Raw genomic sequence first — 16,762 nt, forward strand, 5'->3', positions numbered from 1 at the left:
GATGTGACCAAAATGACTAGGTTGGACACCACGCTTGACACCACGTTTCAACCCACCAACAACTCTGTTCATAATTTGACAGCTAGCTTATACATGCGATGGAAGCCAAAGACATGAGGTATAACATTTGTCAGTAGCTTATACTGGAGGCCTTATGTAGACAGATGCCAGTCATTATTGACCTGGCATCCTATAGTGTTTATAGTTTCAATGTACAGATTATTGATTTTCTTTGGATATTCTACTGTTTGGATTGATGATAGGTTCTTGGTTTACTTATGATCCTATAATTTTTTATGCATTTGATGTATACCTTGTATATTGTGCTTGCTTACTGTAAGTCACTCAGGATTAAGAGCGTCTGCTAAATGCCTAAATTGTAAATTGATATACAGACGATGGAAGCCAAAGACTTGAGGTATAACATTTGAAGTTGCATCAGTAACATTGTCATGAAGTGGCAGATGGATGCCATTGGCCTGCTAGGTTTTTGTCTTCCGCGGTGGCAAATGATGTTCTTTGTGTTGAAAATATGAGGGATTTTTTTTTTAAAAACAGCTCACGTTTTTAAAAAGGTAGGCTAACACCTAATTCTTACTAAATTAAATATACGGCACAGAAGAAGCTTATTTGTTAGAGTCCTTGCCTGGAAAAAAAGAGCACTTTTATGAAGACCATCATGGGCCCTTTGGTGAATGATGAACTGCAGAAATTAGTTTTCTTAATTCTTTCAAAATGTATATTAATAATGCTATAATACAAGGCTCCTTGTGATATCTACAAAGTAGAATCCTGGCCCTTACAGAATACGGGTGTATTTTTACACACTCAGAGTTGAATTAACACTAAGGAGTTTGCTGCAGCCTCCATTCCAAAGCTATCCTCCACCTGCAGGTTTATTCATGGTTGAAGAGAAATGACGGCTGAAATATTGAGACAGGGCCGCTCTTTGACTCTGCGGTCACCATTTTCTCTGCATATACCAACAGTAAATCCCTATGCACCGTATATGGGTTTTGCTGACTGTGCCGGTTTGTGCTGCATTTGATACAATCCCTCTATTTCTCTTTTTGGCAGGTATCTGTTTTCCCCCCACTTTCTGCCAATTTGATGTTAGTTGACAGTCTTATAGAAAATAAAATTTGTGACATACTCATATGTTGCACCAATGAATATAATTATGACAGTACTCATATTTATATTTGCCCTTGAGAATACATTAAAGACTTGAAATAATCCCCATGCATTCAGAGTTCACTCACTTTTCCCTCTGAGGCTACACTGCAGTCTACATCAATGTTCATTTATGCTGTGTAAAAAAACATTTGGGGGATCAAAACCAACAAATGAAAAATCTGAATGTGAAGATTTCCATTCAAAACAAAGATCCCACCGGTTTACATGCAATGCAATAAAAAGTAAAACTTGTGATTGAATATTACAATGATATCATGAGACTGCATGCCTGATGCACATTTGGACAAGAATACAACAAAAAACGAATGTTGCACAATGAAAACCATCATGTGTTAATCAGCCATATTAAGCTAAACGGCCTTTAATTTAATTGTGTCCTACTGGTTGCATTGTACCAGTTTTATTTTAGTTGCTGCAGATCCACTGCCCTCGGAGACTATAATTAAGAAGTCTGAACTCGTAGGCCTATTTAAAGCCTTACGTGTAATAGCCCTGGCTGTGTTATTAAGACGATTATTATTTAAAGTGAAAATTAGGAGATTTGACACTTGAATAAGTGATAATCGTTATTTAAACCATTATTAGAAAGAAAGCAACTTTAGGGTTTGGTGCTATAGGCCTACCCGCATTATATTTATGCGCAGACGTGCTGTTCAGATTAAAATGTTTGATTTGATTTTCGCTGGATTGAATATTTATAGGCATACTGTGCTTTTAATGTTATTTAATGTTATTTTTTTTATGTTCCACTGTTTTTGCTATATTAGCCTGCAGGCCAATTAACTTACCGACGCGTAGTACGATAGGCCTGGAAACCGAACTGAACCTGTTATATAGCAAAGCTGCCGAGTTTTCGATTTCAAGCTGGAGTGTGAGAAATTATTCACTAAGACTTTAGTTGCGTTCTCATTTTAACCTGGCGCCATGCACGGCGAGAATTGCACAGGACACTGACATGTTCAGTGAGATGGCTGACAAGTGCTTCGCCTCAGGGCAAAGAATTCATCAACGAAATGTCTAGCACTCATTACGCTTTTTAATTGGCCGAACTATTGAACTGTTAGCCTAATACGTATAGTCTATTTGTATTCAAACAAAACGATACAATCAACTAATTAGGCAAATATAGAGAGAGCCTGTATTTTTACATGTTTAATTGTATTGAATAACATTAATTTGCCTAATTATAGGCTACATAGAGCTTAGTCCCATGAAGTGAAAATAGAATAGGTCTATTTTTAATCGATGTTGGATGGTGGGCCAATATCATCCGTTTTCATTAAGCCTGTGCGCGTGCACTGCAAATTAATGGTTTATAAAACCAATTTTAGTTAGCCTATACTTAACAAAAGTGGCCAACTTTGAATATATCAACAAGTATATATGTCTGCATAAAAACGGAATGTATTTTATCAATGTGATTTCCCCCTCATTTTAGCAATTTTATAAACAGGGTCGTTTTTTTGGGGGGGGGGGGTACAAAATTAGAACATAATACATTCTGCACCTGATGATCACGTATTAGGCTATATGAAATCAATATATATCCATTATAAATTAAATTAAATTAATCAGTCAAGGGAGGTACCTCTTTCATGGACATGAATGGCATGAGTTGCATTGCATCCATATGTTAATGAACTTAATCGTGGAGCTCCAGTGACAGCTCGGTGCTGGAAACCAATCAGAGCGCGCGCTGATGGAAGGCAGTATGTTTGAGACGCACGCTGTGTCTACATGCGAGAGGTGACTGAAGAATCACGTCAAGTTTTTAGGCTACCATTGATTTAAAGAGGGACCCTGTTTCGTTACTTTGTAAAGAGTACAGAGTCACGAAGAATAGGCCTGCATTGTTTTTATAGCCTATACCGTATAATCTTGGAATACCGAACATTTTCCCGAGCGATGCGCTGGACGTGACTGGATTTGTTCCAACTTTTCCTTGTTGTCCGAACGCATGAGCGACGGGTTTATGGACCTGCGTATTAGCTAATGATGTCTATGGGTTTTATGCCTGACAGTGGTGTGAATGATCCCTCCAAATCGGCCTTTCTAGAGTTCGGCCACGGACACCCGGCGGCGCACCACCACTCCCCCGGACTCTCGCACATTTACCCCGTCCATGGCTTGCACGCGACCGGGCATTCTCAGCACGAAAGCCCCTTCCCTTCCAGCGCGTCCTCCTATGGACGGTCTCTGGGCTACGCCTACCCCGCTGCCGCGGTGAACTCTCATCCCCCGTCTGCTTACATGTCCTACCACCACCAGCACAGCAATCACAACAATATCAATAGTGTGAGCCACACGAGGTTAGAGGACACAGGTGAGGAGGTCATTTTCAATGGATATAGACTGATTTGTTTGATCCTATAACATGTATATTAGCATGCCATTATGCAGAGGTGCACGGTTGTCATTACACAGCCATAAATTCAGAGATGACTGCAGATTTGCACAAAAAGCAGTGCACTTCTAAGTAGGCTATATATGGTATATTAACAATTACAAATATTACTACATATGTTGTTCGCCTTATATACATTATACTATAGCTTGGTTGGACAAAGTTTCACTTTGCAATTGCTGCAATATGATACTCTCACTAACACAGCCATTTAAGGGGCAAAATGCCATAACAAGACCTCTCTCCTTCAACGGCTGCCTCTTGCAGGATGGTCTTGTGTTATATAATGAATGCAGATGGCGCCATTAGTTTTATTAACCATAATGCTCTGTGGGTATAGCTACATGCTATCATGGACATGTCTATAATTCTATATAGGACAGCCGTTCGTATTTTTGGACTTCAGGCCTATTTCCAATCCAATTTGAATTTACAGCAACATGAGATAAATATTTAGGCCTACAATCTACTGTGCTAGCATCTGAACAAACCATGTTTAATTGATAAGGCCCAAAGCCTATAGTCCAGACTGCATGCCAACATTGCCAAGGATCAAAGGGTCTGAGACTTATATTCTTCGCGAGGTTTTCCAAAAATCTGTGGCTGTTGTAATTTACCTGGCCTGCCCGTTATTTCTTTGTGCGAAATGCATTTGATTTGATTATAAAAACGCAACCATTAGAGCCGAGGGCACTAGGCTAATGTCGACTTGCGTTGCACTGCCTTCATGCGTGCAACTTTTTCTCTTGACTTTGAGGATGGAAGAGTGTAATAACTCCCTTATTGCACACGCTAACTGCTGTCCCTTTCTGTTGAAGATCACGAGAAGTCTACGGTGATTGAAAACGGTGAGATTCGCCTCAATGGCAAAGGGAAGAAAATGCGTAAGCCACGGACTATATATTCCAGCCTCCAGCTGCAAGCTCTGCACCAGCGGTTCCAACAGACCCAGTACCTGGCCTTACCAGAGCGCGCCGATCTGGCAGCGAAAATGGGGCTTACACAGACGCAGGTGGGTCTGAAAGTGACATCCTGAAACCTGAATCCTCAAACACGGATGTTTGTATGTGTTGTGGCATAGTAGGAACAGGGACACGCGATTTTTCTTATATTAGCAGCATAATAATGATATTACAGGCAAATTATATATACATCCTGGCTTGACATTTCACTTTAGGCCTCGACAGTGTGGGCGATGGATGGCTATATCCATGACACGTTCAAGGTCATTTTATCTATAGGCCTATTAGCTTGATCTTGCAAGTTAATTTGCAAATTATATCCTATACTGAATACAAATATACAAATCGTTTTTTTTAATACCGGTCTAGAATATATTATCAGCGATGTTTGAGCAGGACATATCTCTCATAGGCTGGCTATCATTAGCCTAAAGCTTACTGTACTTCTCCAGATCAAATGAAAAACCTAATTGTAGTACTTTGTAAGTCAATCTTTTAATGCAGCCACGTTTACCATACTTAATTCAAGCATCATATTTCCATTGTACCTCAATCCCCTCACTGTAATTACCAAATGGGTCAACACAAATTGGCCTATGATATGAGCAAGAGCTGTCTTGAAAGGTATACATGCCTGTGAACAAATCGTTCACGAAAAATAAAGAAAATTCACACAAAGACATAAAAATCATCAATGATATAGCGGCATGCATTATATACCCCGCGCGCGCGCACACACACACTGACACACACACACACACACACACACACCATAGTTAAATAATATGAAATTGGCAGTATATGGTAATAGTTTCACATAAACATGTTGGTCACATAAACAGGTGCATGCGGTAATGCATTGTCTTAGGGGAGCAGTCATTTACTCATAGGTATTTTCCACTCTTTTATGGTGTTTTTATATCAAGCCTATAATTTGAGTCCAAAACTGCCATTTATATATATTTCACATAGCAGTCAAATGACTCTAGTCTGTTATAGCCTCGTGTAAAATGTTCCTATATTCCATAAAATTCACAGTTGGCCCAGTTTGAATGTATTTTGTGCTGCTGAGCTATAACGTTTTCCCCCTTTGGCTCTTTGACGCCTTTTATGAATATTTGTGCTATTGTAAAGCCTAAAACAGCATTTTATTTTCGACTCAGCATGCAGAAATTCCGCTGACCCACCACAGCGTCTATTTGGGCTCCTTTTTTATTTCACAATATTCTTAGTGTCGGTTTGGGGCTGTCGGGTTGCACATGCATGCGCCATTGGCCTCATAAAACAGAACAATGGAAGAGTTAGAATTTAACGAAGTAGCCTACAAGCGCCACTCTCCTATATCTCACTGAATTGCAAACAGGGTGAGGATTGGCTCGGGGTTTGCAAAAAGGCTAGCGTCACTTTTGCTTATGATTGTTCAATTTCTTAGCAACTGCCAAAAATATGCTAATTTCAACAGCCATTCGTTTAATTGTCTTAAGTTGGCGTCGTTGAACTTGAATGTCACCGCAATGACCGTTTTATGTGTTTTCTCCGTTTTAGGTGAAAATCTGGTTTCAGAATAAGCGGTCGAAGTATAAAAAGATCATGAAGCATGGCGTGGGCCCGGAGGGAGAACAGCTTCACAGCACATCTTCCATATCGCCCTGCTCCACGGGGTTACCTCAACTTTGGGAGGTGTCAATGTCAAATAAAGGGACCCCAGTGCACCCAAACAATTACATGAACAATTTTGGCCATTGGTACCCAAACCACCACCACCATCATCACCACCAGGACACTATGCCACCCAGGCCTCAGATGATGTGAATGGATGGATTAGTTGCTGTCGGGTTGGTAGGCATGCACTAGGCAGCACCTTGCTGCATCACGGCCTATATAGGAGTACGGACACTATAATTACTCCAGGCCACTAACCACGATTCATGCAGCAAGACTTGCGTTTAAATGTGTTGAAAATTGTTTTATTACTGAGTGCGTTTGAATTGTATTTTCATGTTCGGCTTGGTAAAAATTGCCCTGCCAAGGGCTCCAGTTGATATAGCCGACTAGCCTTATAGTCAATTGCATGGAATATTTCTTTTGTTGCAAATTCCAGTTTATGCTATAACAGCCAGTGCACGCGCCTGAAATATTGACTTGGCGTGTGTGAACATATAAGAACATGTGGATACACGTTTTGATCAAAGCGTGGGCCATTGCGCTGCGCTGCAAATGATAATTCTTCTCATTATGACAATAAATACAAGTTGAATGGAAATGAGTCATTGTGTCACGTTAATGGGCCAGCCAATAGCCATGCAGTGCAGGGATGAGCGGTTGATATATACATTGTATTGCGCAGACATCAGGCAAACAGGGCCGGTATATTATGTTCTATGATGCATATCACATAAACGGGTTTAATCCTCTCTGCTCATCGGTTCTGTAACTATATGACAATAAAGAAAATCTGTATTTGATTATTTTTCTTTTCTTTTTTTAGCTGGAGAGGAAATCAGCTTTATTAGTTCAGTTTAATGCAACTGAAAATCAATTAAGCGTCCTTTTCTCAAAAGGCAAAGTCTATAGGGGAGGCGTACCGTCTGCCATTGCAATCCATAATTCTCCAAACCAACCCCTTACTTTTTGTTCTTTCTTTTTTAACAAGAGGACACATGTCGTGATTGGGACATATAGGACAGTACAGCTATCTAACGGTATTTCCGTTCTTCCTTGGCAGAAGTAAACGCACGAAGGAAACTCTCTGTTGTCATATTTATGATGATAAATTACTTTATTATTGGATCACGAAGCTGCGCTTGATTAATAGTCGTTTGTGTTGATTTCCACGTTCTGGCGTTTTAACCGTTTAAACATTGAGGACAAGCTATTTATATCACTGTAAACAGTGTCCCGCTATGTGCAAGGCCAAGTGCTCGGCGGTGAGCATTGATTAATGGCGCCGAATAGTGGGTTTTAAGAGAAACATCCAAACTCTTCTTTTCTCTTAATTTTTCACTCTCGAGGCTGCTTGCCAACTGCCAAGCGTCGACTATTAGGCTATTTACATCATGAGGTGCATGATTCTTACGTTTCAAGGTTTAGGGCTAGATCTATAGTGATTAAATACAATCGTATTTGTTAATGTATCCCCCTCCATGGCAAACAGCAGATGTTACAGACTAATTACAAATAATAGACTTCACTCCCACATAAGATATAAGGAATAAATAAATACTAATCAAACGTGTGATCCATTTATAATGATATATTCTTCTCAAACAAACCTTTGAGTTTCATGCCATTCAGCCTTTTTACTCCTGCAGTTTAGGGTACAGCCTCTTCCATTATGATGTCATTTCAGGGGTCAGGAGGTTCAGCGACCTTTCAATTATTTTTCACACTTAGCTCAATGTTTCCATCTATTCCATTTCTTTGAAGCATGCGTGACAAACCATGTCAGTTATTGACTGTCAAAAGATTCACTTTTCAAGCCAATTGTTTTCACATTCATTGTAGCTGAATCATCACTTTAAACACATCGTAAGTAGGCTAATTTAACTTGTCACTGCTATAATTTATACTTTTTTAAACTATAGGCTACTACTTTTACTTTTTGGTATTAGCATATACAATAATAATGAGTTGCACTGTTGCAGTAAATCAATGACACCCATAATATGCATACCGTATGTGCATATATTCCCTTTCAGTGTCATGCAACAACACTGCATTTCAAAATAGCATGCCATGCCCCCAATAAGTCTATAAATACTAAGCATGTTGTGCCCTTGTAGCATCACAACAATCAACTGCACCTCGACATTGCACTCAGCCACATACATACGTCCTGGCTTACCTCTCTCTGGAGTCTGAAGACATATAAGGCAACCCGCGGTGGTAAGAACAAATACATATATCACATCCAGCCACCATGTTTTCACCATGCTCCAAGCTGATTTACTCAGAGAGAGAGAGACAAGCCATTGTGTTTCTTTTAACATTTCCTGCTTTTATATATCTACCACCCCTATCCGTTTCACCGTTCCTAGTGATTATGTGCCTTGTTAACATGCAGGCCTGGGGAAGAAGAGGCGAGCTGAATGAAGTGACGGGGCATCAGCGAAAATTATAGGCAATTTTACATCTCCAGATTAGAATAATGGCTGGTGGAGTTGGACAGACGAGAGTAGGGCCTTTCAAACTGGGCCAATTATCACACAAGGCAGATTGGGGTGGGGTGAGGGGGTGGCTGGGCGTGGGGGTGCACTGGGGTTGAAAATACTCCATGTAACAAACTGGCATAGCCTATAGTAGGAAGGAGGGGAAGAAATAAGTCGATGGGTTGATGGGTGATGATAAATGGAAGATTGAATCTGTAACTGCTGTGTTGGAGGGCCGAGCGATATCACATAATGTGTCTGTTGGGTTTTAATTGCAGGATAGCAGCAAGAGGCAGAATGCGGCTGTTGTTATAGTAAATCCCACTTGCTTCGAAGGGACGAGCGGCGAAGACATTCTCCAGGGTGATTATTGTTATTAACTTGAGTGATCTGACATCTCGGGTAATTGTAAGCAGCTTCCCCACGATGCACAATTCTGGTTTCATCGAAAGGAAGGGTTGACTTCACAGTGGGCATGTTATACACTTTGGAGGGATTAAAAGATGGTACTTGACAGACAGAAGGCACACACACATACACACACACACACACACACACACACACACACACACACACACACACACACACACACACACACACACACACACACACACACACACACACACACACACACACACACACACACACACACACACACACATCCCTACACACACACACACACACACACACACACACGCACACACACACACACACACACACACACACACACACACACACACACACACACACACACACACACACACACACACACACAGAATCTGTCTTTGGCCTGACTCACACCTTCGCAACAGATTGATGTATAGCTGATGCATGAGACTTATTGACTGATGCAAGCTCACAATGCATTTCCAATGGGAGTCACAGTTTGACACAACATTTGTGTTGTATGAGGGGGTGGGGGGCAGTCGAAACACAGCCGAAAGCCGTACAACACAAATGTTGTGTTAAACCATGTGACTTCCATTGGAAATGCATTGCGAGCTTGCATCAGTAAACAAGTCTCATGCATCTTGTATGCTAGATGCGAAGGTGTGAGTCAGGTCTTTGACTTACATGCACATACAGACAAGCATTGATATTTGAAAGGTAAACATTAGATTCTGACAGGCCAGGCTTAACGTAAGCGCAAGCCAAGAAACTAGAATATTTCAATGAAATGAAGGATGCATGCCAAATCCAAATGTGCCCATTTGAACACACTCAGGGTAAAATGATCAGTCAGTGTTTTACAGTGTGTGATACAAGCCTGTACTATATGAAGAGCTGATCAGGACCCGCTTGGCTGCATGGCTATGGGGAGCATCACCACCCTGCCCTGCCCGGCGGGGGGTCACCCAGGGTTCACATCTCCACAGCTGTCAAGAATGCCTTTCTCCGTTCATTTCATCAGACTTCTGAGCAAAATGGTGATAGTGAGTGATCCTAATGCAAGGACGGCTCAAGGCCTTGCTTTTTTTGACAAAGTGTTGGACAGCTGCTCGCACGCGGTCTTTTCCATTGGTACGTTTGCCATGCTGGCTATGGCTCCCCGACCTCCATCTCAACCCATATCGCTGCACCCCAGAGACGAGTGCTGACACCGTGCTGTCGACTGCTGTGGGGTTAAAAGTGGGGGAACGGCTCAGGAGCCCACACATCGGCTCTATATAGGGTGTTGTGATGTTGTGCCATGCTGCAGTATCACATTCAAGTTCAACAGTTCACCACAACTATATGGCTACTTAGACTTGCTAATGTTTGGAGATTACGCTATGAACCTGCGGGACCCGTGCGGCCCACACACACAAGCGCAGCCTGTGGCTAAAGCACACATTTGTCTTCGGCACAAATGTATCCCCCTGACGACGTATATAAGCAGCCAAACAGTAACCAAGGGCCACACATGGCGAGGGAGCCACAGAGGGGAGGTCAAACGTAATGTGCTCACTGATATCAAAAGGCAATATCATACCGCTTTTGTCACATCAGTTTGATGAAATGTCAAATATTGGACTAATGACTCAGACTGGAGACAACTGGGATTGGGTTCCTGAAAACAACCATACGTATAAGGGAAGGCTACTAGGCTGAATTAGGCTAGAGTTCAGAAACACAAGCATTTAACACTTTCGCCAGAGCAAATGGGGGAATACGTTTTCTAAGTTTGCCCAAATTTCTTTCATCATTTTGACAGGTGAATGCAACTGCAATGAATGATCAAACAAAAGAAAGTTACATCTGAATTTGTGAGTGGAATAGGCCTATAAATAAATTATGAAGTAATAAATGAAAGAAAACTGAAAGATATTTCATACTGCAAGCTGGAAGTAAAATAAAACATCAGTTTTAATTTGATATATATATATATATATATATATATATATATATATATATATAAAATTCATTATTTATAATTATATAAGCATATTCATTCGCAAATGTCGTTATTGTATTGGTTATATAGCGTTGAGTATGCACTATGCACACACACACACACACACGTTTTGCATGATTTGAACATGCACAATATAGCCTATACCTCATAGAAATATTATGGTCTTAAATGTCAAATGTTCAATGCTCAAATCATCTAGGTCTACTTCAGACAGTTTTCCATTTATTAATATTAATATGAATATTAATATTAATATTAATATTAATATTAATATTAATATTAATATTAATATTAATATTAATATTAATATTAATATTAGGTAGTAGTATTATCTAGTTATGGCACAGAGTGCCCAGTGCCCACAATCAGTCCCAGTCTGCCCACTCTTCCAGCTATTGACGATATGCACAGCAGCACACGGCTGCCATCTTGCCTGCAATGTGCTAGGTGCAACTACCCATAGACAGCCCATTCATCTAAACAGAAAAGTCCTTTCTAATTGTATTAAATAACGTCAAACTCACCAACATTGCAGCTGTACAAAAAGCTTGAATTATCTGCATATCTATCTACCGTAGACATGTTATGAGCTATTCCTTGCAGATGATTATTTTTCAAATTGTCAGAGTTTGGAAGCACTCGTTATCTGTAAAGCAACCTCCTGCTGCCTCCTGCATTATGTGCAAATTCAAAACAGGTGGTACGCATGGGCTGTTGAGTGATAGTCAACGAGCACTTCCAAACTCCAGCACTTAGGGAAAAAAAACATCTTCAAGGAATGTCTTGACAGGGAGTAGCTCATAACATGTCTACAGTGGATTTTTATTAAACAAACACATTGCAGATAGAAAGAGAATAATTCATGTTTTCCGTATGCTGCAATGTTGGTGAGTTTGACGTTATTTAATACAATATAGGACTTTTCTGTTTGGATGAATGGGCGGTCTATGGGAAGTTGCACCAGTTAGCATCTTGTCAATAGGCTACTTAAATGCGCAAGTCCTCTGCGTATTATATAATTTAAATAAATGGGCATAGAGTAGACCAACACATAGACGCCGCAGTATGGCTATACCATGCAGTGCCCTGGTGGTCCATGTGGGTCGGACTCAGCGGTTTCTACGTCATATAATTTCAGCGAGATGCTTAATAATCTATGGTTTATGTGGCCAGGTTTAAGTGCAAGTCTGTGTCCTGTATAATTTGTCCTTTAGTTCTTGAAACGCTAAACGATGAGACAGAATAGCGAGTTGTTGTTTTACTGTTGGTCCATGATTGAGTGCTTGGCGTTGACATAATAGGCCGTTATTAAAGTAGTTGTTGTGTTTATCTCCCATCTACATCTATTATCAGGTAATGAATGTGACACAAGTCCCATAAACTTTATGGTGCGCAGCACACGTGTGCACTGTGCACTATATGTGACAGTTTCTCGTTGTATTATAGCATTTTATTATTGTATAGGCTATATTTTACCTTTTTAAGAAAAAATACATAGGCCTACATAAATATTGGGGATTTGTTTTACAAGATTATGGGCAAGAATATCTTAATGACAAAATTAAGCTCTATCATATTACTTTAGTCTGCGCCACCAAAATTGTTTTCCTTTGCCTTATTCAGAGAGAGAGAGAGAGAGAGAGAGAGAGATTGTATTCAGAGAGAGAGAGAGAGAGACTGTGTGTGTGTGTGTGTGTGTGTGTGTGTGTGTGTGTGTGTGTGTGTGTGTGTGTGTGTGTGTGTGTGTGTGTGTGTGTGTGTGTGTGTGTGTGTGTGTGTGTGTGTGTGTGTGTGTGTGTGTGTGTGTGTGTGTGTGTGTGTGTGTGTGTGTGTGTGTGTGTGTGTGTGTGTGTGTGTGTGTGTGTGTGTCTCCCCCCAGGGTAAACTGACTTAAGAACCCCCGCACTCCCCAAAACACACACACACAAACAAACACAAAGAGCTGTATTATTCTTTTCTCGTTATCTGGCAACAGAATACTAATAAAAATCGAGTGACTCCAACATGTCTGCGTCTGTGTCGCCTCCTACTACTGTGCTTTGCACGCAGCCGCGCTGCAGCAAGGGGTCTGTCACTCTGAAGACTCATCTGTTGCTCAACGTGACAGTTCAAAAGATCTTATCACTGGACCAAAACTCTTTATGAAGAGAAAATCTGAAATATTTGGACCGCAAATAAATATTCTAAAGTATGATTTTAAGACTGATTTATTGTCTGCATGAGAATAATTAAGTTAAATGGATTAAGTGCAATCCTGGTAGACCTCAGTTAATTATAGTCATTATAGGACTAGATATATAGCCGCATTGCACCTAATATTAAAAAAATGAAATTGGACGACTAGACACAATATTCAATTAACACCTTTATTCATTTGACAGAAAGGCAACAAGTGTAATAATTACATGAATATAAAAATGTTTTGGAGGCACCACAGTGCAGTCTTTCCGTTTCAAACAAATATGATCATAGTGGTTCTGCTTATAAACACATATTTACAGCCTTCGACATTTTATACAAATCGATATAAATATGACCTGAGTTTCTGACGCGCGCTCTGCAAACCCATATTCGTTGTATTCGAGTGGATCACGGATCAACTGTACAGTTTTTGTCATTATTAGTATTATTTGGTTTCTTGTTAGACTACTAGGCCTATACTTGTTAAAAACACGGCTTTGCAATAGCCTATTCATTTACAAAATATTTTTAAAGGAAATACAACAGATGCGATAAATAATTTAAAAACCACGCCAGAAGTCCGTTAAATAGACTGCAACAAGTGATTCAAAATCCCTTATGTGCTTTGTGAATTAAAAAAACGAGCTTTGAAACATTCCTGCATATGGCTATACAGGCTCATGGGAGTCTCAGGGCAAGGACGTATTGCGCTGGACAATCCAGAACCAAAAATGATTCGTACCGCCATTATGGTCTAGATACTCTCGTCTCGGTCCAGTCAACTTTTGCTCATAGAGTCAGTGTGGACTGTGGAGGGGTCTCGTTAAAAAACATCTGGTGTCGAGTCTTTGTTAATAAACAGCTCCTACGCTTTGCTGCGGGACTGGGTGGTGCACGGTGCCCGGGTGCTGTAGGTGCGATCCCTGCTGGTACCAATGGTTGTTATAATCCTCCAGGTAGGGGGGCGACGAGCTGTTGTGGGCGGGCTGCGGGACTTGAGGTCTGCTGATCGGGGTGCTCTGGGGAGTGCTATTGTCCCAGACCGCGGGGGATGACGGGGAGTTGCAGGCCATGGAGTCGCTGGCGTTGGGACTGTGGTCCAGGGGAACCTCGCCGTTCTTGTAGAGCTTCTTGAATTTGGATCTCCGGTTCTGGAACCAGATCTTGACCTGACAAAGGGAAGCTCAAAGTTAGTATAATGGTACAGGGGGAGAAAAGCTTACAAAATAATAGTTATTAATGCCTATATTACGCCTATAATAGCCTAGGCTAGGCTACATGCGGTTGTATTGAAACCGTTAATTGTGTTTAGGCTATCAAAAGTGCAAGAAACGCATTAGCAAATAGACTAAATTTAGTAAATTGCATTTCTCATGGGCTGATTTCAAAGGGGGGCAAACAAGTTGTTTGCTTGATTGCTTCATTCAAAACAATAACTCACGTGACACAAGGCTATATGGTGATACATTATTGACGCATAGGTCGAAGGTCACGTGTTAACACCTGTTCGTGGTGTGGTGACGTAAAATAGGTTTTAGATCTGCCAAACAGAGGAGAATAGCAAACCTAAAAGCGCGCGCGTCGCAGTGAGCTTGTAGGTCTGCTATTCTGACTGGAAGTGTGATGAATCTATCGGGCTGAACGTTTTCATACCTGTGTCTGCGTCAGGCCGAGCTGAGCTGCGAGCTCGGCTCTCTCTGGCAGCGCGAGGTACTGGGCTTTCTGGAAGCGCCTCTGCAGCGCAGCGAGCTGGTAACTGGAGTAGATGGTCCGAGGCTTGCGGATTTTCTTCGGCTTTCCATTCACCATCCGGACCTCCGGCTCTGGCTCTTCTTTCACTAAAAAGAAAAGGACAGTGGAATACCAGACCATTAGTTTTCTGTCTATAGTATCAAAGTTTAAAACGTATATAAATAATACTTTTTAAAAGGTAGGTCTATACAAATGTATTTAATCAACTTGACAGTCCTTTTCGTCTCTAAATAGCTATTTATATTAGCATATAGAGTTCAAACGTTAAATGTGTTATCGCAATTGAGCCCATTGGACACATTTCAAATAGCTACCCATAGCCTATAGCTACAAAACGCGTACAAAAACAATTATATGGATAATTTAAATCCGCATTTATTTCCCCAGTCCCAAATCCTCACCTTGTTCAGTAATTCCCTTTAATAAAACCATAATGCTTTTATGACTGCTGCTCATTCCACCATGCAGGATCCTAAAATTGTCATCATATTGACTGATTTTTGTTTTTTATTATCAGATTCAGACGTCAAGGCCTAATAAATCAGATCGTAGGCTATATTAACATATCATTGACATGTCTTGTGTTTAGTGGCACAACCCAATTTTCTTTCTGGGTCAACTCAAATGTTTCTAAGGAAAGACGTTACATCTTGGTACGTTTTATTTGAAATTGGCAATCAATAGGTAATTGTGTTTAGTTGTTGGTAATAGACTCATTCTTGTTGCAACAAAAGTAGATCAAATAAAAACCTTCACCGTCAGGTGGAGTAGGCTATATCCTAAAGTATATGCCTCTGAAAATTCAGTTGGTCACGGTAAACATAGATCATATTTACAATACATTAGCCTAGTTCAACATGTACCTGAGCTTTGAGGCGAAGCCTGAAGATGGTCTCTGTTGTAATGTCCATATTGTCTGTAGGAATTCGTGTAGGGATATTCAGTTTTTGTGGGGTAAGGTCCCGTGCCCCCCATTCCGTTCAGATTGAACTGGTGGTGGTACGAATTCATGGGCTGCCCGTAGGCTTGACCCTGGTAATATTCGTGATGGCCATGGGCCGTCTGTCCACTGTAGTAGCCCATGTCCGTGACTGAAGACTCGGGGAGGGTAGGAGAATCCTTGGAGGCCGGATGGCAACTCATAGATCCGGGGAGGTCGGTCAAAATATTCGCAATCTTCTTCTCATAAGTCTGCCCGGCGCTCATTGTGGATAGAAGCCCTCCACTGGAAGAAGGAAAAAAAGTCCACGGTAGAACTCTTTGTTTGCTTCTTGTTGTTTAACAATATTGTAGATAAAAATCGCTATGAAACAGCTGCTGTGCGCTATTATAGACGCACGTACTATTCGACGTTAGTCCACTATAGTGTCCCAGCAGTAGAAACTTGGTTGTGGCATCGCTTGGCCCCTGTGAAACTAAGTTATAGAGATGTGGGTTGGTTGCTGCCTTCCCATTGGCTCCTCTCTCTCTCTCTCTCTCTCTCTCTCTCTCTCTCTCTCTCTCTCTCTCTCTCTCTCTCTCTCTCTCTTTCTCTTGCCCCCGAGGCGAAATGGTGTTGCTGGTGAAACCCATGCAGCCTTCAGCCAAAAGTGCACGACTTTTTGCGCGACATGGTGACACCTTTGGTATTTTTTCATTTAGCCTACCTGTTCACACCGTTGCTATATGGACATTCTGTCCCAGTCCCACAACAATGCATCCAGCTGTACGTAGGTGTAATTGT

The 16,762-nt window shown here is 41.1% G+C and overlaps 2 protein-coding genes across 2 annotated transcripts; one reads left to right on the forward strand and one right to left on the reverse strand.

The window, feature by feature from the left end:
• The first annotated feature begins 3,091 nt into the window (after window positions 1–3,091).
• Window positions 3,092–6,826, forward strand: dlx4b (distal-less homeobox 4b). The gene is made up of 3 exons (XM_079492062.1): window positions 3,092–3,520; window positions 4,420–4,613; window positions 6,109–6,826. The coding sequence occupies exons 1-3, from the start codon at window positions 3,190–3,192 to the stop codon at window positions 6,373–6,375; spliced, it is 792 nt and encodes a 263-aa protein (XP_079348188.1). The 5' UTR covers window positions 3,092–3,189; the 3' UTR covers window positions 6,376–6,826.
• Window positions 6,827–13,458: 6,632 nt separating this feature from the next.
• dlx3b (distal-less homeobox 3b) lies at window positions 13,459–16,420 on the reverse strand. Its single transcript, XM_079492469.1, has 3 exons — window positions 15,903–16,420; window positions 14,941–15,125; window positions 13,459–14,456 (listed from the first exon to the last, which is right to left on the reverse strand). The coding sequence occupies exons 1-3, from the start codon at window positions 16,243–16,245 to the stop codon at window positions 14,139–14,141; spliced, it is 846 nt and encodes a 281-aa protein (XP_079348595.1). The 5' UTR covers window positions 16,246–16,420; the 3' UTR covers window positions 13,459–14,138.
• Window positions 16,421–16,762: the final 342 nt, after the last annotated feature.

Source organism: Electrona antarctica (assembly GCF_951216825.1).
Source record: "Electrona antarctica genome assembly, chromosome: 22".
Lineage (NCBI taxonomy): Eukaryota > Metazoa > Chordata > Actinopteri > Myctophiformes > Myctophidae > Electrona > Electrona antarctica.

Excerpts from the sequence above, each read along its gene's own strand:
- dlx3b (XM_079492469.1), bottom strand. The coding sequence starts at position 16,245 with ATGAGCGCCGGGCAGACTTATGAGAAGAAGATTGCGAATATTTTGACC. Across the intron at positions 15,126-15,902 it reads GGCTTCGCCTCAAAGCTCAG|TGAAAGAAGAGCCAGAGCCG; the intron begins GTACATGTTGAA and ends TTTTCTTTTTAG. Across the intron at positions 14,457-14,940 it reads TCGGCCTGACGCAGACACAG|GTCAAGATCTGGTTCCAGAA; the intron begins GTATGAAAACGT and ends TCCCTTTGTCAG.
- dlx4b (XM_079492062.1), top strand. The coding sequence starts at position 3,190 with ATGATGTCTATGGGTTTTATGCCTGACAGTGGTGTGAATGATCCCTCC. Across the intron at positions 3,521-4,419 it reads CACGAGGTTAGAGGACACAG|ATCACGAGAAGTCTACGGTG; the intron begins GTGAGGAGGTCA and ends TTTCTGTTGAAG. Across the intron at positions 4,614-6,108 it reads TGGGGCTTACACAGACGCAG|GTGAAAATCTGGTTTCAGAA; the intron begins GTGGGTCTGAAA and ends TCTCCGTTTTAG.